General features: G+C 37.6%; 2 protein-coding genes across 2 annotated transcripts in view; one reads left to right on the top strand and one right to left on the bottom strand.

Annotated features, from left to right (window-relative positions):
- Positions 1–1746, bottom strand: part of DHX29 (DExH-box helicase 29) — a 48129-nt gene extending 46383 nt beyond the window's left edge. The window contains exon 1 of the mRNA XM_082836322.1: positions 1445–1746. Coding sequence (XP_082692448.1) covers positions 1445–1628 — 184 coding nt within the window. The 5' untranslated portion in view covers positions 1629–1746. The remainder of the gene's footprint in view (positions 1–1444) is intronic.
- A 266-nt stretch (positions 1747–2012) lies between these two features.
- MTREX (Mtr4 exosome RNA helicase) overlaps positions 2013–21128 on the top strand; it is a 136596-nt gene continuing 117480 nt past the window's right edge. The window contains exons 1-5 of the mRNA XM_082836795.1: positions 2013–2203; positions 8668–8805; positions 10293–10359; positions 13489–13551; positions 14492–14604. Of these exons, the coding sequence (XP_082692921.1) occupies positions 2076–2203; positions 8668–8805; positions 10293–10359; positions 13489–13551; positions 14492–14604 (509 nt within the window). The 5' untranslated portion in view covers positions 2013–2075. The remainder of the gene's footprint in view (positions 2204–8667; positions 8806–10292; positions 10360–13488; positions 13552–14491; positions 14605–21128) is intronic.

The raw sequence follows: 21128 nt of genomic DNA, 5'->3' as shown, positions 1-21128 counted from the left end.
GAGTCATCTACAAAAGAAAAGACAGAAGTAATGGAAGTAGAGGAACTCTCCTGAAAGGGCTGTAGAGAGAGAATCATACTGTCACAGACTGACACCTACGGTAATGGTCATATTTTGGGGTTGGGAGAATGGGAAGCCAAAGAATAGAACAAATGACTATTAGAAAGTTCAAAGAATTCAGAGGAATATCAAGAAAAGACAGAGTTAGAAAGAGGCTGATTCACAGAGTAAAAGTGCCACAGAATATTTAAGGAGATATTCTATGTATTTGTAATTGCAGGCATAATAACTTTGTAGTTAAAGGGTTACAGTATATTGTAGGGCAAAGAATTATTATTCACCTTCTAAGTGAAGGTTTGTTACCTGCCTACTTCTTCAGTTTCATCTCTTTTCCTCCTTAGGCAGTGCTTACATTCTGAGTAGCTTAAAGGCCCATGCTCTTTCCTGACTCAAGATCTTTGCACAATAGTGTTCCTTACCTCAGCCAGGAATACTATTTCCCCCATTCTGTACAGCGTTAACACCTATTCATCCTCCCGATACTGTCACTTTCTCAAAGAGACTGTCCATTACTCCTCCTTTTCCCCAGTAAAAATCAGATTACGCTGTTAAATTCTCTTCCTTAGCTTTTCTTTGTGGCACTTATCAATCATAGAGCAACGTTTGTGTGACTACTTCATGGCTGTGTGCGCCAGTAGATTGGCAAGCTCCAGGAGAGATGATTTGTCTGTTTTGCTCATCCCATCCCTAACTTCATGCCAATTACACAGTAGGTTTTCAACAAATATTTGCTAGACTTACGTTTCAGTAAGAACTACAAGCAAACAAGCTAAGCAGAAGAAAACAGCGTATAACTGTCCAAATCAGCTGTAATAGTGGCCTGCTGATCTGCAGCCAGAACCGGCAATCTCCAAATTGAGTTACCAAACCAAACTACACAGTAAGCAAAAATGCACTGCTGAGGTAAAGATCGCTGATAATTTTTACAATAGGTTACCCATATTCGGTGTGTAAGTGCTGAAATTCTTAAGTACTTATTTTTTGCACAACACGTGGAAACGCTACATCGTGGCTGAAAATGGTTTGAGAAGCAAGTAGAAAATGGGTCTGGCTCTCGGACGTTAATAATTCCACACACTACTCTCTGCATTCGCCTCGCTGGTTTAGATGACGGCTCAGGACGGATCCGCACTGAAACGGGAGCTAATGCAAATTTCTTTTGTTCTCAGGAGATGAAGTGGAGGTTTGGGGGACGCTACCGTCGGAACTCTGGAGGCCCAAGCAGCTTACACTGATCTAAAACAAGGCTACCCGATGGGGAGCCAGCAACTCCGGGTGTGAAAGAGAGAAATGTTAAGACCGAGGGTCCGCCCAGGTGCGAAGGCTTCTCCCTCGGGACTGGCAGTAGCGGTTCAGGAGGAGGCCGGGGCCCGACCGCTCGTACCTTGCTTGACTCGGGGATCCCTGGTGCTGCTAGTAGCGGCGGAAGGGGGCGGCCTGACCACAGGCTTCTTGTTTTGGGCCTCCCCAGCAGCTCCGGCCTCGGCGGATTTGGCTCTGGAAGCTGATACAGCGGCCCGGACCGCCGCGGCCCCCGGCGCCTTGTGTTTCTTGTTCTTGCCTCCCATGTTGCAGCTGCGGCAGAAGATTCCTCACGGTCGAGGTCCCGGAACCACTCCCGCACCGCCTCCAGAAGCTCTTCACATTCCCCGAGTCCCACGCCGCCACCTTGCGTCCTCCATCCGGGCTTCTAGGCCCTGCTACAACCGCTGCTTCGCAATTGGTCCGACTCACCAAGGTCCCGCCTCCTCCCCGCCCACCTAGGCGTCTGCTGCGTGCTGGGAACCCTCGCCTCGCTCCCTCTTTAGCCAAGGAGCTGCCTATCCGCCGGTGTTTATGAGAGGAAAGGAAAGGTCGAAGGAGAAAAAGGAGGCAGGGAAAAAGTCTCCGGGGCTGCGTGACTCGACTACTTTTGTCTCCCACGGGCCCCTGTTGCGGCTTCGCTTGGCGTCACGGTCGGTGCGGTCGCGGAGCATCTTGGGTAGGAGGGAGATTCGGTCTCGCAGCTCCGAAAGATGGCGGACGCTTTTGGGGATGAGCTCTTCAGCGTGTTTGAGGACGACTCGACCACTGCGCCCGGAGCCAAAAAAGACAAGGAGAAGGGGAAATGGAAGGGGCCGCCAGGGTCTGCGGAAAAGACCGGGTAAGGAAGATATCCCGAAATGTCTTTTTTTCTTTCTCTCTCAGTGTTGAGGGAAGAAAATCCCACTCTTCTGAAGACCACGAGAAGTAGGGTGTAAGTTAGTGGCGTTGGGAAGTGAAGGGGGTTGAGAAAAATGTTGAGGAGGGAGGAAGAACGTTGGTTTGGGGGAAGCTGGGTTTTGGCGTTCTCCAGTGGCCGCAGGCAGCGTGGACTTCTGACGCTTGCGTAAGGCCTATTACTCCTGCCTGCGCCCTGGGGTCGTGAGGGTAGGTCAGGTGTCTCTTAGTTTCAGTACCCCCAGCTCCAGCACAATACTGGGCACAATACAGGAAACGAATCACCAGTTAAGTAAAGGGTTAAGAAGCTTAGAAAATGTGACTTGGATTGACGGGGAGGGGAAAGGGCAGACAGCAGAAGACGGGAAAGAGATTCAATCTCCAGGCTGCAGTTTTCTTGCCCATAATGAGGTGATAGCACCAACCACTAGGGTGTTTGTAAGGAGTAAACGAGATAGTATGTGTAAGCGCCTAACAGTGCTTAGCACATAATAGATTCTCAAATGCTGGTTTTCTTTGATTTTATTAAGAAAACTTAAAAAAATTACTGGTCCCTGAAACTTAAAGTAAGATGATTCATTAGTAATGAATAAAATTTACTCTTGACGTTGGGGGAGGATACCCAATGAATGCTTGAATTAAATTAGTCATGATTTTGCTCTCAAGGAACTTTTATTTGAGGTAAGGAGGTGGTACAGATACATATTTTAAAGAGTTAGTAGGAGCTTGAAATAGAATAAGCTGTATATACAGTTAAGTGATATAAAAGTTCAGGAAAGAGAGCTATTTGTGATGTCTAGAGAGCCTTACATGCAAGAAGCTATTCTGTGTTGAGATGATTCCTTATTGACCGCTGAGAATTTTTTTGATTTGTTTTGTAGCACAAATTGGGCTAGGCGGAGTGTTTGCTTAGGGACTACAAGAGATAAGCCTGAGAATATAAATTGGTTTTAGATTATGAAGGGCCTTGAACAGCAAGCATATGAGTTTTGATTTCATTTTAAAAACCCAGGTGAACATGTGTTTTTTACCTAACTTGGTGACTGGATAGGTAGAGTGATAGTTTAGAAAAATTAATTTGGTATCAGTAGTCAATGTATTGAAAGAGGAAAGACACTGATAGTAAAAAGTAGATTAAAAAGTATTTCAGTTATCTAATTATGAGATTATAAAAACCTCAACTCAGGAGGTGACAGAAGGAAGGAAAAGGAAAGATAAAATGTTGTGAAGGAAAAAATTGACAGGTCTTATTTAAGGAGGACAATGGAAGAGGGGTCAAAAGAGACGTTTTGAACTTGGATATCAGGAAGAAGAAAAATAGGGAAATTTATAGGAGATTTTGATTTCGAAATTAATTTGGCTTGAGACAAAGTGAAGTGATGATAGTATATCCATATTGAAGTATCCATTGGGCAATTTTAATCTGGGTTTGGAGAAATACCAGAACTGTAGGTATATATTTGGATGCTATTTCAATTAGTCCTGCTTGAAGTGGAGATTCCTGTGGGAAAGTATAGTTTTCCCACACATAGAGATTAGATGGATATTAGAACAATCAGGAGTTTGAAATGTCACATAAGAGTGAAACAAAGGAGAAAAATAGTCTTCCTCTCTCATTGAGTTAGAGGGTGTAGTAGTCTTGGAGAACTTTTCAGGGAAAATGAGAAAGGAGGACAGGTTCTTTTAATTTTTTTCCAAACAGGAATAATTAATAATTTCTGTAGTTTGAATGGGCAACTATGATGTTATGAAGATGATACATGTATAATTTCCTACTGCGGTAAATACTTTGTTTCAGAATTACTCAGGGAAAATTCACTTTGCAGTCTATCAGGGGTAAGCTGTTTCTGCAACCTTCCAAAGTGAAAATTTGTAGGATATAAAAACAATTTATATTTTAATTTTACTAGGAAATATGTGAACATTAGAGAAAGGAAATACATAAGAAAATACAGACCATGATTAACTTACGGAACTTTGTTTACTACTAACTAGGCCTAGACGTCTAGGTATTTTTAGGGAAAAATCCAATTTGCCTTATTGTAACTATCATACTATCATAATTATTTGTATCGTCAATATGTATAGCATGATTTCCATCTGATTTGTATAACACAGAAGTGCAAATCCTGGAACTTTAGAGGATCTTGTCTTTCGTATTGATATTTAATACTCTAGACCAAGTGGGTGCTTTTTTAAAAAACTTTATGAGAATTGTCTGGAGAGAGAGAATAATATGAAAAACTCCATGTACGCATAACTCAGCTTCAGTATTATCAAGTCATGGTCAATTTATTCCCACACCCTTTTTTTGTAAATCAAATGCTACTAATAATGTTATTTCTCCCTAAATATTTCAGTATGCATCTCTTGTTGATAGTGACTTTCTTTTCCAACGTAACTGTCATGCCATTGTTATACCTAACAAAATGTACGATAATTCCTTGATATCATTGAATAGTCAATCCACAGTAAGATTCCCCAGTTGTCTCAAAGGTATTTTTTTGTAGTTGGTTTATTTGAATGAGGTTCCAGACAAAGCCCTTATACTGTTTTGGTTGTTATATCCCTGAAGTCTTTCATTTTACAACAGTCCCTTTTTTCCTTACGCTATTGATTTCTTTTGGAGGGGTGGATGAAAGGAGAAACCAGCTCATTTGTCCTGTATACTTTTCCACATCCTGAATTTGCTTTCTTATGCTGTCATTTTACTAGCGTTTTTATCTTCAAGTATTTACTGTAAACTGTCCTTATATCTAGAGCTGAACTATGCAATCTATAGTAGTCCCCCACCCTTATGTGAGGGGGATAGGTTCCAAGAGCCCCAGTGGTTGCCCGAAACCTTGGATAGTACCAAACCCTATATGTAGTATGATTTTCCCTATACATACATACCTACGAAAGCATAATTTATAAATTAGGTACAGTAAGAGATTAACAATTACTGAAAATAAAATGAAATAATTATATCAATATATAAGTTGAGAACTTTCACCTTTTCATTTTTTTTTTAATTAATTTATTTATTTTTGGCTGTGTTGGGTCCTCGTTTCTGTGCAAGGGCTTTCTCCAGTTGCGAGAGCGGGGGCCACCCTTCATCACAGTGCGCGGGCCCCTCACTGTCATGGCCTCTCCCGTTGCGGAGCACAGGCTCCAGATGCTCAGGCTCAGTAGTTGTGGCTCACGGGCCTAGCTGCTCCGCGGCATGTGGGATCCCCCCCAGAACAGGGCTCGAACCCACGTCCCCTGCATTGGCAGATAGACTCTCAACCACTGCGCCACCAGGGAAGCCCCAGCTTTTCATTTAAAGTAAGCACTTGGCGGCTTCTCTTTGGTGTTGCCAGCATCACTACTCTTGTGCTTCGGGGCCATTATTAAGTAAAACAAGAGTTACTTAAACACAAGCACTGCCATAGTAAACAGTGATCTGAAAACTTAGACAGCCACTAAGTGACTTAACAGGCTGGATACTGTTGGCAAAGGGATGATTCATGTCCCAGGCGGGATGGAGCAGGAATGTGCAAGATTTCATCATGCTACTCAAAAAGGCATCCAGTTTAAAACTTATGAATTATTTACCTCTGGAATTTTCTGTTTAATATTTTTGGACCTCAGTTGACCTTGGGTAACTGACACTTTGGAAAGGGAAAACATAGATAAGGGGGGACTCCTGTAATAGCTACTACCTACCTGTAGCTGTTGAGCACTTAAATGTAGTTAATCAGAATTGACATGTTCTGTGAATGTAAAATATACACTGTATTTTGAAAACTTGTTATAAAAAATGTCAAATACATCATTTTTATCTTTATATACTGAAATTATAATATTTTGTATATTTTGGGTTAAATGAAATACATTAAAATTGGTTTCTTTTTTAAACTATTTTAATATGGTTACTAGAAATTTAAAGTTATATAGGTACTTGCATGTATATATCTTGGACAGCTGCTGATGTCGAGACTTGATTAGAATCATTCAATTGTTTAGATAAGAATACAGTTGAATAGAGAGTTGAATATAGTATTAAAGAATAATGGAGCTCTTCTGAAGGAAAGTATTCTACAATGAATTTAGGTTTTAAGCTTCTCAAAGGTATAGCTGCTGTGGCCTCTCCCACTGCGGAGCACAGGCTCTGGACGCGCAGGCTCAGCGGCCATGGCTCACGGGCCCAGCCGCTCCACAGCATGTGGGATCTTCCTGGACTGGGGCACGAACCCGTGTCCCATGCATCGGCAGGCAGACTCTCAACCACTGCGCCACCAAGGAAGCCCTGTTTCTTTGTTTTATAGTTGTACCAACTCCTAGTAGGTTTAATTACAATGCTTTGGTTGATGCTTACTAATTCAGAAAGAATAATAAAATGTTAGAACTAGAGGGATCATAATTATCATTCATGTCTTTTACTGAGGGCCAAGGATATTGATTGCTTGTCCAAAGGAGATTCATGTAAGTAATATGGAACAACTGTGAATACCTATTCCACTAAATGGGGTGTGAGAGGAATTACATATTTCAGGTTTTGCCAAGCATCAAAGAATAAACTTCATTATGGAAATGTTATTCAAGCATATAGATCAGTACTACTATTTGTTGACTCTTTTTTTAAAAAAATTTTTCTGTTGAAATAAAACATACAAAAAAAAGTGCAAAAGTCATGGGACAAATTTTCATAGTGAACACACCAGTGTAAGCCCTGTTCAGGACAAAAAATAGAATATTGCAGAAATCCCTCTTTTTCCCCCAGTAAAGTGACTAACGCGATAATCACATGTGTTAGTTTTTTTTCTGTTTGTAAATATAATGTAATTGGATTCATACAGAATATGTTCTTTTGTTTCTGGCTTTTGCTCAACATTGTAAAATTCTTTTTTTTTTTTTTTGCGGTACGCGGGCCTCTCACTGCCGCGGCCTGTCCCGTTGCGGAGCACAGGCTCCAGATGTGCAGGCTCAGCGGCCACGGCTCAGGGACACAGCCGCTCCGCGGCATGCGGGATCCTCCCGGACCGGGGCACAAACCCGTGTCCCGTGCACGGGCAGGGGGATTCCCAACCACCGCGCCACCAGGGAAGTCCGTTTGTAAAATTCTTAACTGTAGCTCTGGCAGTAACTTTCGAAGTATGATTGAGGTTTGGTGTGGGATCAGAGGAATATTCCCAATTACCTGAAAAGCCTGCTCTTTTTCAACTATAGGAGACTGAATTTTTCTTCACATAGTTCAGCCAAAAACTGTATCACAAGTTCAATGTAGAGACAGATGAGAGTCCAGCTGCCTTCTATTAAGCCAGACATTAAAGAGACTTGCAAAAATATAAAATAATGCCATTCTTCTCATTAACATTTTTTTGGGAAAATACTAATTTTTTTCAGTTTTAATATTTAATGTGGTAAACATCAATAGATAAGGCTACAGAAACAAAATTCATTGGAATCCTCAGTAACTTTTAGACTGGAAAATCAAAATCAAAATCTCTCATTTCTGAGATCAATGATTTTGGAGCCACTGATCTAATATAGTTTAATTTCCATTTTCCTGGTAATTAATGGTTCTTGAGCTCCTTTTCGTATGCTTATTGGTCATTTGGATATCCTCTTTCGTAAAGTGCCTGTTCTAGTCTTTTGCTCATTTTTTTATTGGGTTATCTTTTTTAATTTGTAGCCGTCACTTCCATTATTTTAGATACATACGCCTTTTGTCAGTTACATTTGTGTTTTCTCCCACTTTGTCTTTTCTCTGTACTCTCTTAATGGTACCTTTTGATTTACAGAAACTCTTAGTTTCAATGCAGTCCAATTTAGCAAACTTACTTTTTGGTTAACAATTTTATGTCCTGTTTAGTAATACCTAAAGATAATTTTCTTATTTTATTTTCTAGAGGCTTTGTTGTTTTTGCCTTTCACAATTAGATCTAATATCCATATTGATTTTTGTGTATAATTGGCATAGGGGTCAGATTGATTTCCCCTGTGGTTATCCAATCCACAAAGCACTGTTTATTGTCACTACTTTTGACCAGTGAATCCAACCACATCAAAAAAATTTCTCCCAAATAGTAATATTATGCCGTTTAGAAAAGCATTAAATGTTTATTGAAAGTGTTCATGTAAATGTCTAATGGTATTTTACAGTTTTTAAGAATATTATATTAGTAATAGTTGTGTTAATGTGAGTTGCAAAATATTTTTAGAACAGAATTTTGAAGAAACTGTGAAATGAAAGAGGAGTAGTATTCAGTTTCATTAGTTAAAATAAGAGTATTCTGGGCTTTAGCCACTTTTGATTTGTAACATCTATTTACATGACTTTTTGTTAATAGTGTATATTATACATGGGATAATATTTTATGGAGTCACCCTTAAAGTAAGAAGTGCTATTGCAGAATTCATTCTAAACCGTTCACATTTCAGAAAACGTTTTGATGGTAAATTACAATCTGAGTCAACTAATATTGGAAAAAACAAGAGAGATGCAGACTTCGAGGGCACAGATGAACCCATTTTTGGAAAGAAGCCCAGGGTAGAAGAGTCAATAACTGAAGACTTAAGGTAGTATTTCCATTGTTATAAATGTTAGTAACTCTTAAGTTGGGTGGTTGCCTGAAGTTTTGAAAATTGCTTATATGTTGTTACTTTATGAAAATATTTGTTGTATTAGAGAAATGAAAATAAATATTCTTTATATATTCATATAAACATATAACTGTAGGACAATTATGTAAGTTTGGGGAAATGGAAAACAATATAGAAAAGAAAGGCTTGTAATACTTTTGAATCCAATTTTAAGAAAGAATCTTGAAGCCTGATTTTTTTAAAAAGAAGAAATGCCATTTCATTTATTTGTTAATGTCTTAGAAGAGGATCACTGGAAGAGTGGGATAAAAGGAAAGAATAAAACTGACACAATGGAAGGGAATACTTGAGAAGGAGCATTAGGAGGAATTAGATTTTCACTGTTGCATGTAACAGTAGAGTGGCTATGAATCTCAATACTACTATCAATGAGGGAGACCCATGGATATGTGTGGCTGAAATAGCTGGGTGTTTCTTTGAGTTCAAAAGTTGGAACTTTCTAGAAATTGATTACAGTTTCTTAGGTTGACCTGTTTCCTCTCGTAGCAATGATCGTGACTTTGCTTTTCTCATTTGCGATATTCTAGCTTGGCACTACAATGAAGAATTTACTCCTGTGGTTTTGTTGTTGTTTTTTAACCGGTTAGCTGTTGTTGTAGCTAGCAAAAGTAGGTACTGTAAATGGTGGTAGATGTATTACTGAAATACTTAAGATGCACTGTTTGTCCAAACTAGTGGAATAGGTTACAAAATAATACTGATAATTTAAAATCATTTTTGCTTATTGTAGTAACTCTTGGGTTTTATCCAAAGTATGGTTATTGATTTAAAGTAAAAAATCAGAAGTACAATCAGTAATAATGGATCTAGTGCAGAAATACATCTATTTTTCTTCAATTTATCCACAATCATGTCGTTTCAGAGTCTAAACAGAGAACCTATATGAGTATAACTTAGGATTTTGATGAGAAGAGGGAACAGTTCTATAAATTATAGCTACATCTGTATTAGGCTAGTTTATTTTATACTTCCTATGACATAATGGTTTTTTTGGGTTTTTTTTTGCGGTATGCGGGCCTCTCCCGTTGCGGAGCACAGGCTCTGCACACACTGGCTCACGGGCCTAACCTCTCCGCGGCATGTGGGATCTTCCCGGACCGGGACACGAACCCGTGTCCCCTGCATCGGCAGGTGGACTCTCAACCACTGCGCCACCAGGGAAGCCCCGTAATGGTTTTTATAAGCAGCTTTGTGTTTTGAAGCAGTGATAATGCTTTTGTAGAGGTACTTTTTATCCAAAATAGTTACTGGAACGAAGCTGACATAATTCTTTGAATAATCCACTTGGAGTCTGTCTGTTTTGTATTTGTAATAAAAGATGCTAACTCACCATTTTGAATTCCCAGCATATATAATTCTCAGTAATTTATTTTAATGTAATTTTAACAATTTTTTTTTTTAAGTTTGTCAGACTTGATGCCCAGGGTCAAGGTACAATCAGTTGAAACTGTTGAAGGGTGTACACATGAGGTAAGCACAAACAGTGTATGGTAAGTTGGTGTTATAAGTGGGATTTTGCTTTGGACTATCTAATCTGATGATTGACAAGCAGTTTAGCCTTAAGGGCTTTGGAAACAATATGTAGTTTCTGTGCAGTCAGTGTACATAGTCTAGTGGAAGGAGCTGGGGGTTTGTGTTCAAACCTGAGCTTAGACACTGACACAGTGCTTTTCCTAACTACAGTCTTGGATAAATTTCTTAATCTCTTTGACATTGGTTTTCTAATTTGTAAGTTTAGAATAATGGGATTTACATCATGGGATGGTTGTGAAGATTATGTAAGAAAATTAGGTGAGATACCCAGCACAGAGTAGGGTTTTTTTGTTTTGTTTTGCAGAGTAGGAATTTAGTACATGTTTATTCCCATGCTCCTAAAGTCAAGTAACAGTGACATTTTGCAGGTCCCGTGCTTTTTTGTGTTTTGCTCTGATGACTGATATATTGCAGTTTCATTGTCTGCCACAAGATGGTGGTCACTGATAGCTTGTAGTAACCGTTGATCAGTGAGCATTTGTAAACATATGGGACATAAGGAAACTGTAACACTAGTTCTTTCTATTAAGCCCTTCTGCTTTTACCATGTAACCTTATATGTTATTGCTACAGTTAATTGAGGAATCTTATTAAAGACTTTATCAAATAAGCAGAGTAATTCCAAATTAACAAAAATTGCTTTTGATGTAGATCTGGAACGTTATTTTTTTAAACACCTGTTTTTCTACTTGAAATTTCCTTATGTTCTTTAGAATATCACTTAGTTTGGTAGGTATAATATCCATTAGATCATTCATTAAACACTTACATTAGACCCTATTTGATGCTGTGGTCTTAAAAAGATGGGAGAAAAACCTCAAACACACACAAATTTTGCTCTCAAGAGGTCAGAAGTTCTTTCTGTCCTCCATGATTATCCTCAAGCCCTCCATTCTGTTATCTCCTCTCACTTTTTTAGCAGGTAACCTTACCTTTTACTTTATCTAGAGGTTTGAAGATATCAAGTTGGAGTCACATCCACTCAAAGGACAAGGCACTGCATTGTTTAGGCTGAGGAGAGTTGCTCTGCCAGTGTTCTTGGTTGTATCCTATCCTGCCTCCACAAAGACTTGGATCATTCCATTTTCCCTTGACTGTTTCTGGTGTCTCCTTTTCTCTATTTTCCTTTTCTTATCAGCATATGAATATTCAAAAGCTTCTCTTTTGTTCTGTGTTGCTTTTTAGCCACTGTGTTGTGTTTCTTCTTCCCCATTGTAGTCATTCATTCAGTACATATCTTTTGGGTGCCAGGTATATTTTATTATTCACTGAATATAAAGAGGTAAACAAAAAAAGTTATGGTCCCTTTCTTTTCAGAGTTGTTATTGAGTGCTCTGCTTAGAAAATCCCTGCTAAGTGCTCGCTTCGGCAGCACATATACTAAAATTGGAACGATACAGAGAAGATTAGCATGGCCTCTGCGCAAGGATTACACGCAAATTCGTGTAATATTTAAAAAAAATTTAAAAAAAATAAAAAGAAAATCCCTGCTAAACTTCCTAACCTTCCAGTCATCTTTTAATCTACTATAGTTAGATTTCTTCTTTCTCCATGTCTTTCAAACTGCTCTGGCAAAAATCACGAATAACTAATTGCTAAGTCTATTTGACTCTTGATTATTCTGTTGTTTTTCGATTTTTCTGACTCCTTAGTCTCTGTAGGCTTCTCTTCTACCTGTCTGTTATAAGTTAGTGTTACCCAGACTGTTTTCAGAGAATAAAAACAAAACTCTGATTCTCATACATGTGAAAACACAATTTGTTATTGTTGCTGCTATTAAATCTCAGAAATGTTAAAGTCTTAATTGCTTTGTGTTAATGTTTTTTGTTCATGTCATAGCAAGTATCAGGAGAGATGTGAGGGAGGTGAACCAAGTAACCAGGTATGGCCCCGCAGGTTCATCATACCTTGATGAGGATCACACCATGATTTAGGGTCTAGTCTTCAGATTTTCGGATTCCGAAATTTGATTTTGTCAGTGCACCAGAGGTTGTGCTCTCTGGATAGAATCACTTTCATCATAGTCATGGTATGGTATAACAAAAGAGGGACATTCCCTTAAATTAATGGATAAGTAGTCCTCTTATTGTCAAACTACCTAGGAGTCAGAAACTACTTAGAAGTTTCTTGGTGTCATAATAAAGGGGAATATGTAGTCTTAAGGGGAAGACTGATGAAAACTATTCCTGTCCCTGGAAGGGTTCATTCACTAATAAAAACAACTCATAAAGTAATTCTTTCATAATGTGTGCTGGATAAACTACCAAATTCTATCCCTTTATAGATTCCATTTAGAGTTCCACATTGCTTCTAACACAGTTATTATACTGGGTATTGTTCATTGAGTTTCATAATTTATCGTTTCACTTAATTACAGTCAGGTTCTAGTTATTCCTTTTGAAACACTACACACATCATCTTGATTGTAATTGAATTGCAGATTTACCAACAATCTCTCAATATTCTAAGACAGCTAATCTTATCTCATACTTGTTTGTTGAAATTTTGCTCTTAGAAATTATTTCTAACTTCTGTGTGTACAGTACTTTGCCTTTGTTGATTGATTATTTATACACTAATTGGCTTACATATTGGGAATTTACATATATTGTGAACTGCTCTCCAGATCTTAATCTTCACTGGAGGAAAATTAGTTTCCTGTTCCAGGAAATAATACCATTTTATTCCACATAGTTTTCTTTCATATAGTGGCATCCCTTTTTATGTCCATTCTGCTTTTTTGAGCATTCATTAATGTCAGGAAGTACATTAGACATAGAAAATACAAAGATAGCTGAGATAGGTCCTAGACCTTAATAAACACAGTTTCTTCTGGGAGATAGACTTAAGTGCTTTTAATTAGATTACTATCAGATAAACACTAATAGAAGTTTTTTGAATGTTGTAGCTTTTGCATTTTTCTCAAAGGTGGTTATTTAATTTTACAGTGTCTAAGACTGTCAGAAACACTAGTTCACCACCTTTATTTTTCAAACCATCATTGATTAGGGAGTGCTGAATCCATCAATTCTCGAATAGTAAATTGATTTTTTTTTTTAACATCAGGTTGCACTTCCTGCAGATGAAGATTATCTACCACTTAAACCTCGCATTGGAAAAGCTGCAAAGGTTTGTACTTTGGGCTGTACGGTTTGTACAGTTTTGTGAGTCTGTTTTCCTAAAAATCTTCAAGATAAACTTTTAAATGAGATCCTCATACTTCCCTCTGTGTGTGTGTGTGTGTATATATATACACACACACACACACACACACATATGTATATGTACAAATTAAGAAGCCGCCACCTGAAGTCAAATATGGTGAGAACCAAATCAATAAACAACCATGCTGAAAACCACGTATCATGTGATAAGATTTTTAAAAATGAAAATAATTCTCAACGTTTTTAATGAATCTAATGAAAAGTACTGATCTTTCTCTAGAAAAAAATGCATGTGTACAATCAGTTTTGTGTATAGTTTTGGGAGTTGAACAAACTTCTAATGAAACTTAAACTCTTATGCTGATATTAAATGGATTTTGAAACCCTGATAGATGGTAAAAGAGTAATATAAATTTTCCAAGTCATTTTCTTAAGTAAAAAAGGCAGTATGGTGGGGTAAACATGAACTCTTCAAGTCTAATAGATATATTATTCTGCCTTTGCTGAGTGAACTTGATTGAGGCCTTGCCTTTTCAGAGCCTCAGAGTTCCCATCTGTGAAAGGAAATTATATATACGTTAGGTGCTGTGAAGATTAGTAGGTGGAAAATGTGTTGCACAGTGCCCACCATAAAGCATGTTCTTGACAAATGGTAATGATTATTGTGTTGTAATTAACATATGTAAACATAATAATTGAAAGATCAGATAGTAGAAATAACTTCTATGCTGTCTGGTTAAAGTTTTTTTTTTCATTCTTCCTAATTTTCTCTGGTTGGTGGCATATTTCCCAAGTAGACTCATAAAGAAATGCTCCCAGAATGCTTCTAGGGGTAGTGTCTCTTGGTTTTAAGTGTACTATAATGTGTCTAGGTGTCTTCATACAGATACTAATTTTTTTTATAGGAATACCCGTTCATTCTTGATGCTTTTCAAAGAGAAGCCATTCAGTGTGTTGATAATAATCAGTCTGTTCTAGTATCTGCACATACATCAGCAGGAAAAACTGTATGCGCTGAGTGAGTAGCTTTCTTTTTAAATGGAATTTTAGGACTGTTAATATTTGCTTTATACATTTAGGTGCTCCTGTGTTGGGTGCACCTAATATAATATTTATAATATATTTACAAATATTATATCCTCCTGTTGGACTCACCCCTTTATCATTATGTAATGCCTTTGTCTCTTGTTACAGCCTTAGTTTTATTTTTATTTATTTATTTATTTATATAAATTTATTTATTTATTTTTGGCTGCATTGGGTCTTCGTTGCTGCATGTGGGCTTTCTCTAGTTGCTGCAAGTGGGGGCTGCTCTTACTTGCGGTGCACGGGCTTCTCATTGTGGTGGCTTCTCTTGTTGCAGAGCACAGTCTCTAGGTGCCCGGGCTGCAGTAGTTGTGGCTCATCAGCTCTAGAGCGCAGACTCAGTAGTTGTGGCGCATGGGCTTAGTTGCTCCGCGGCATGTGGGATCTTCCCAGACCAGGGCTCAAACCCGTGTCCGCTGCACTGGCAGACGGATTCTTAACCACTGGACCACCAAGGAGGTCCTTACAGTCTTAGTTTTAAAGTCTATTTTATTTTACATAAGTGTAGCTACCACAACTTTCTTTTGGTTTCCACTTGCATGGCATATCTTTTTCCATCCCTTCACTTTCAGTCTGTGTGTCCTTATATCTGAAGTGAGTCTCCTGTAGGCAGCATATAGCTGCAAGTTGTTTTTTTATCCATTCAGCCACTCTGTCTTTTAATTGGAGAATTCGTCTATTTACATTTTATTATTGATAGGTATGTACTTACTGCCATTTTGTTAATTGTTTTCTGGCTGTTTTGTAGTTTGTCTGTTCCTTTTTTCTCTTGCTCACATTCTAGTTTTAAAATGAAATTTTAAGATAACTTTCTTACCATACTCTTTAAAAGTTTAAATTTTTTCTATTTCATTTCTGTAAGTAAATTTAGACTCTTACCTTTATTTCATTTCTTCTACTTTGGGCTTCATTTGCTATTCTTTTTCTAGTTTTTTAAAGGAGGAAAGGTGAGGTCATTGATTTCAGACCTTTTTCTAATACAGACATTTAGTGCTGTAAATTTCCCTTCAGTCATGAATGTGTATCGTGATTCACTAATGCTATGTTCATTTTTTGTGCATTTCATTTCAGGTCTTTTCTAATGCTCTATCTTCAGATTCATTAATCTTTGCTTCTTATTATCTAATCTGTCCTTAATCCTATTCAGTGCATTTTTTCATCTCAGATATTATAGTTTTCTTTGCTAGAAGTTCATTTTTGTGTGTTTGTTTTCCATGTGTCTACTTAACTTTCCTCCAGCTTTTTGAGCATACAGAATACAGTTTAAAAACTGTTTAAATGTTTTTGTGACTATTACTTTCATTTGTGTTACTCCCTGATCTGTTTCAGTTAATTGACTTTTCCCTTCGTTATAGGTCAGTATTTTCCTGCTGCTTTGCATACGGCTCTGATGGGATGTTTGGTTGTTTTTTAATTTCATCACTGACTTTTGGCAGTTTAATTATGATGTGACTTTACATAATTATTTTCATGTTTCTTATGCTTGAATTTATTGGGCTTCTCAAATCATGGGTTTATTAGTTTTCATCAGATTTGGAAAAATTTCAGCCATTTTTTATGTCAAATAGTCCCTCTTCTCCTAGTACTCTGAGGACTTTGGTTAAACTTATATCAGGAGACTTTAAGTTGTCTTAGAGCCTAGTGATACTCTTATTTATTATTGTTTTTTGGTGTTTATTCTCTGTGTTTCATTTTGGACAGCTTCTCTTAAATGGCTTTAAGTTTATTCATCTTTTTATCTGCAATGTCAAATATGCTATTAATCCTACCCAGTTTATTTCATCTTAGATTTAGATTTTTTTATCGCTGAAAGTTTGGTTTGGGTCTTTTAATATTTTCCATATTTCTTCCAAACATGCTGGGTTTTTTTGTTTGTTTTTTTACATTTTTTTTTAACATCTTTATTGGTGTATAATTGCTTTACAATGGTGTGTTAGTTTCTGCTTTATAACAAAGTGAATCAGTTATACATATACATATGTTCCCATATGTCTTCTCTCTTGCGTCTCCCTCCCTCCCACCCTCCCTATCCCACCCCTCCAGGTGGTCACAAAGCACCGAACTGATCTCCCTGTGCTATGCGGCTGCTTCCCACTAGCTATTTACCTTACGTTTGGTAGTGTATATATGTCCGTGCCTCTCTCTCGCTTTGTCACAGCTCACCCTTCCCCCTCCCCATATCCTCAAGTCCGTTCTCTAGTAGGTCTGTGTCTTTATTCCTGTCTTACCCCTAGGTTCTTCATGACATTTTTTTTTTCTTAAATTCCATATGTATGTGTTAGCATACAGTATTTGTCTTTCTCTTTCTGATTTACTTCACTCTGTATGACAGACTCTAGGTCTATCCACCTCACTACAAATAGCTCAATTTCGTTTTTTTTATGGCTGAGTAATATTCCATTGTATATATGAGCCACATCTTCTTTATCTATTCATCCAATGATGGGCACTTAGGTTATTTCCATCTCCGGGCTATTGTAAATACAGCTGCAATGAACATTTTGGTACGTGACTCTTTTTGAATTACAGTTTTCTCAGGGTATATGCCCAGTAGTGGGATTGCTGGGTCATATGGTAGTTCTATTTGTAGTTTTTTAAGGAACCTCCATACTGTTCTCCATAGTGGCTGTACCAATTCACATTCCCACCAGCAGTGCAAGAGTGTTCCCTTTTCTCCACACCCTCTCCAGCATTTATTGTTTCTAGAGTGTTTGGTGATGGCCATTCTGACTGGTGTGAGATGGTGTCTCATTCAAGTTTTGATTTGCATTTCTCTAATGATTAATGATGTTGAGCATTCTTTCGTGTGTTTGTTGGCAGTCTGTATATTTTCTTTTGAGAAATGTATTTAGGTCTTCTGCCCATTTTTGGATTGGGTTATTTGTTTGTTTTTTTGTTATTGAGCTGCATGAGCTGCTTGTAAATTTTGGAGATGAATCCTTTGTCAGTTACTTCATTTGCAAATATTTTCTCCCATTCTGACGATTGGCTTTTCATCTTGTTTATGTTTTCCTTTCTGTGCAAAAGCTTTGCAGTTTCATTAGATCCCATTTGTTTATTTTTGTTTTTATTTCCATTTCTCTAGGAGGTGGGTCAAAAAGGATCTTGCTGTGATTTATGTCATAGAGTGTTCTGCCTATGTTTTCCTCTAAGAGTTTGACAGTTTCTGGCCTTAAATAGGTCTTTAATCCATTTTGAGCTTATTTTTGCATATAGTGTTAGGGAGTGATGTAATCTCATACTTTTGCACGTACCTGTCCAGTTTTCCCAGCACCACTTATTGAAGAGGCTGTCCTTTCTCCACTGTACATTCCTGCCTCCTTTATCAAACATAAGGTGACCATATGTGCAGGGGTTTATCTCTGGGCTTTCTATCCTGTTCCATTGATCTATCTTTCTGTTTTTGTGCCAGTACCATACTGTCTTGATTACTGTAGCTTTGTAGTATAGTGTGAAGTCAGGGAGCCTGATTCCTCCAGCTCCGTTTTTCGTTCTCAAGATTGCTTTGGCTGTTCGGGGTCTTTTGTGTTTCCAAACAAATTGTGAAATTTTTTGTTCTAGTTCTGTGAAAAATGCCAGTGGTAGTTTGATAGGGATTGCATTGAATATGTAGCTTGATTTGGGTAGTAGAATCATTTTCACAATGTTGATTCTTCCAATCCAAGAACATGGTATACCTCTCCATCTCTTTGTATCATCCTTAATTTCTTTCATCAGTGTCTTATAATTTTCTTCATACAGGTCTTTTGTCTCCTTGGGTAGGTTTATTCCTAGATGTTTGATTCTTGTTGCAATGGTAAATGGGAGTGTTTTCTTGATTTCACTTTCAGATTTTTCATCATTAGTGTATAGGAATGCCAGAGATTTCTGTGCATTAATTTTGTATCCTGCTACTTTACCAAATTCATTGATTAGCTCTAGTAGTTTTCTGGTAGCATCTTTAGGATTCTCTATGTATAGTGTCATGTGACCTGCAAACAGTGACAGCTTTACTTCTTCTTTTCCGATTTGGATTCCTTTTATTTCCTTTTCCTCTTTGATTGCTGTGGCTAAAACTTCCAAAACCGTGTTGAATAAGAGTGGTGAGAGTGGGCAACCTTGTCTTGTTCCTGATCTTAGTGGAAATGGTTTCAGTTTTTCACCATTGAGGATGATGTAGGCTGTGGGTTTGTCATATATGGCCTCTATTATGTTGAGGAAAGTTCCCTCTATGCCTACTTTCTGCAGGGTTTTTATCATAAATCGGTGTTGAATTTTGTCAAAAGCTTTCTCTGCATCTGTTGAGATGATGATACGGTTTTTCTCCTTCTATTTCTTAGTATGGTTTATCACATTCATTGATTTGCATATATTGAAGAATCCTTGCATTCCTGGAAAAAATCCCACTTGATCATGGTGTATGATCCTTTTAATGTGCTGTTGGATTCTGTTTGCTAGTATTTTGTTGAGGATTTTTGCATCTGTGTTCATCAGTGATATTGGCCTGTAGTTTTCTTTCATTGTGACATCCTTGTCTGGTTTTGGTATCAAGGTGATGGTGGCCTCGTAGAATGAATTTGGGAGTGTTCCTCCCTCTGCTATATTTTGGAAGAGTTTGAGAAGGATAGGTGTTAGCTCTTCTCTAAATGTTTGATAGAATTCGCCTGTGAAGCCATCTGGTCGTAGGCTTTTGTTTGTTGGAAGATTTTTAATCACAGTTTCAATTTCAGTGCTTGTGATTGGTCTGTTCATATTTTCTATTTCTTCCTGATTCAGTCTTGGCAGGTTGTACATTTCTAAGAATTTGTCCAATTCTTCGAGATCGTCCATTTTATTGGCATAGAGTTGCTTGTAGTAATCTCTCATGATCTTTTGTATTTCTGCAGTGTCAGTTGTTACTTCTCCTTTTTCATTTCTAATTCTATTGATTTGAGTCTTCTCCCTTTTTTCCTGATGAGTCTGGCTAATGTTTTATCTATTTTGCTTATCTTCTCAAAGAACCAGCTTTTAGTTTTATTGATCTTTGCTATTGTTTCCTTCATTTTTTTTTCATTTATTTCTGATCTGATTGTTATGATTTCTTTCCTTCTGCTAACTTCGGGGTTTTTTTGTTCTTCTTTCTCTAATTGCTTTAGGTGCAAGGTTGGGTTGTTTATTCGAGATGTTTCCTGCTTCTTAAGGTGGGCTTGTATTGCTATAAACTTCCCTTTTAGAACTGCTTTTGCAGCATCCCATAGGTTTTGGGTCGTCGTGTCTCCATTGTCATTTGATTCTAGGTATTTTTTGATTTCCTCAGTGATCACTTAGTTATTAAGTAGTGTATTGTTTAGCCTTCATGTGTTTGTATTTTTTACAGATCTTTTCCTGTAATTGCTATCTGGTCTCATAGTGTTGTGGTCGGAAAAGATAGTTGATACAATTTCAATTTTCTTAAATTTACCAAGGCTTGATATGTGACTCAAGATATAATCTATCCTGGAGGATGTTCCATGAGCACTTGAGAAAAATGTGTATTCTGTTGTTTTTGGATGGAGTGTCCTATGAATATCAATTAAGTCCATCTTGTTTACTGTATCATTTAAAGCTTGTGTTTCCTTATTTATTTTCATTTTGGATGATGTGTCCATTGGTGAAAGTGGTGTGTTAAAGTCTCCTACTATGAATGTGTTACTGTCGATTTCCCCTTTTATGGCTGTTAGTATTTGCCTTATGTATTGAGGTGCTCCTATGATGGGTGCATAAATATTTATAAGTGTTATATCTTTTTCTTGGATGGATCCCTTGATCATTATGTAGTGTCCTTCTTTGTGTCTTTTAATAGTCCTTATTTTAAAGTCTATTTTGTCTGATATGAGAATTGCTACTCCAGCTTTCTTTTGGTTTCCATTTGCATGGAATATCTTTTTCCATCCGCTTACTTTCAGTCTGTATGTGTCTCTAGGTCTGAAGTGGGTCTCTTGTAGATAGCGTATATATGGGTCTCGTTTTTGTATCCATTCAGCCATTCTGTGTCTTTTGGTGTGAGCATTTAGTCCATATACACTTAAGGTAATTATCGATATGTATGCTCCTATTCCCAGTTTCTTAATTGTTTTGGGTTCATTATTGCAGGTCTTTTCCTTCTCTTCTGTTTCTTGCCTAGAGAAGTTCCTTTAGTATTTGTTGTAAACCTGGTTTGTTGGTGCTGAACTCTCTCAGCTTTTGCTTGTCTGTAAAGGTTTAATTTCTCCATCAAATCTGAATGAGATCCCTGCTGGGTAGATTAATCTTGGTCGCAGGTTTTTCTCCTTCATCACTTTAAATATGTCCTGCCAGTCCCTTCTGGCTTGCAGAGTTTCTGCTGAAAGATCAGCTGTTAACCTTACGGGGATTCCCTTGTATGTTTTTTGTTGTTTTTCCCTTGCTGCTTTTGATATGTTTTCTTTGTATTTAATTTTTGACAGTTTGATTAATATGTGTCTTAGAGTGTTTCTCCTT

Source organism: Leucopleurus acutus (genome assembly GCF_964270905.1).
Source record: "Leucopleurus acutus genome assembly, chromosome: 3".
NCBI classification, from domain to species: Eukaryota; Metazoa; Chordata; class Mammalia; order Artiodactyla; family Delphinidae; genus Leucopleurus; species Leucopleurus acutus.
This window is presented reverse-complemented; position numbering and strand designations above follow the sequence as displayed.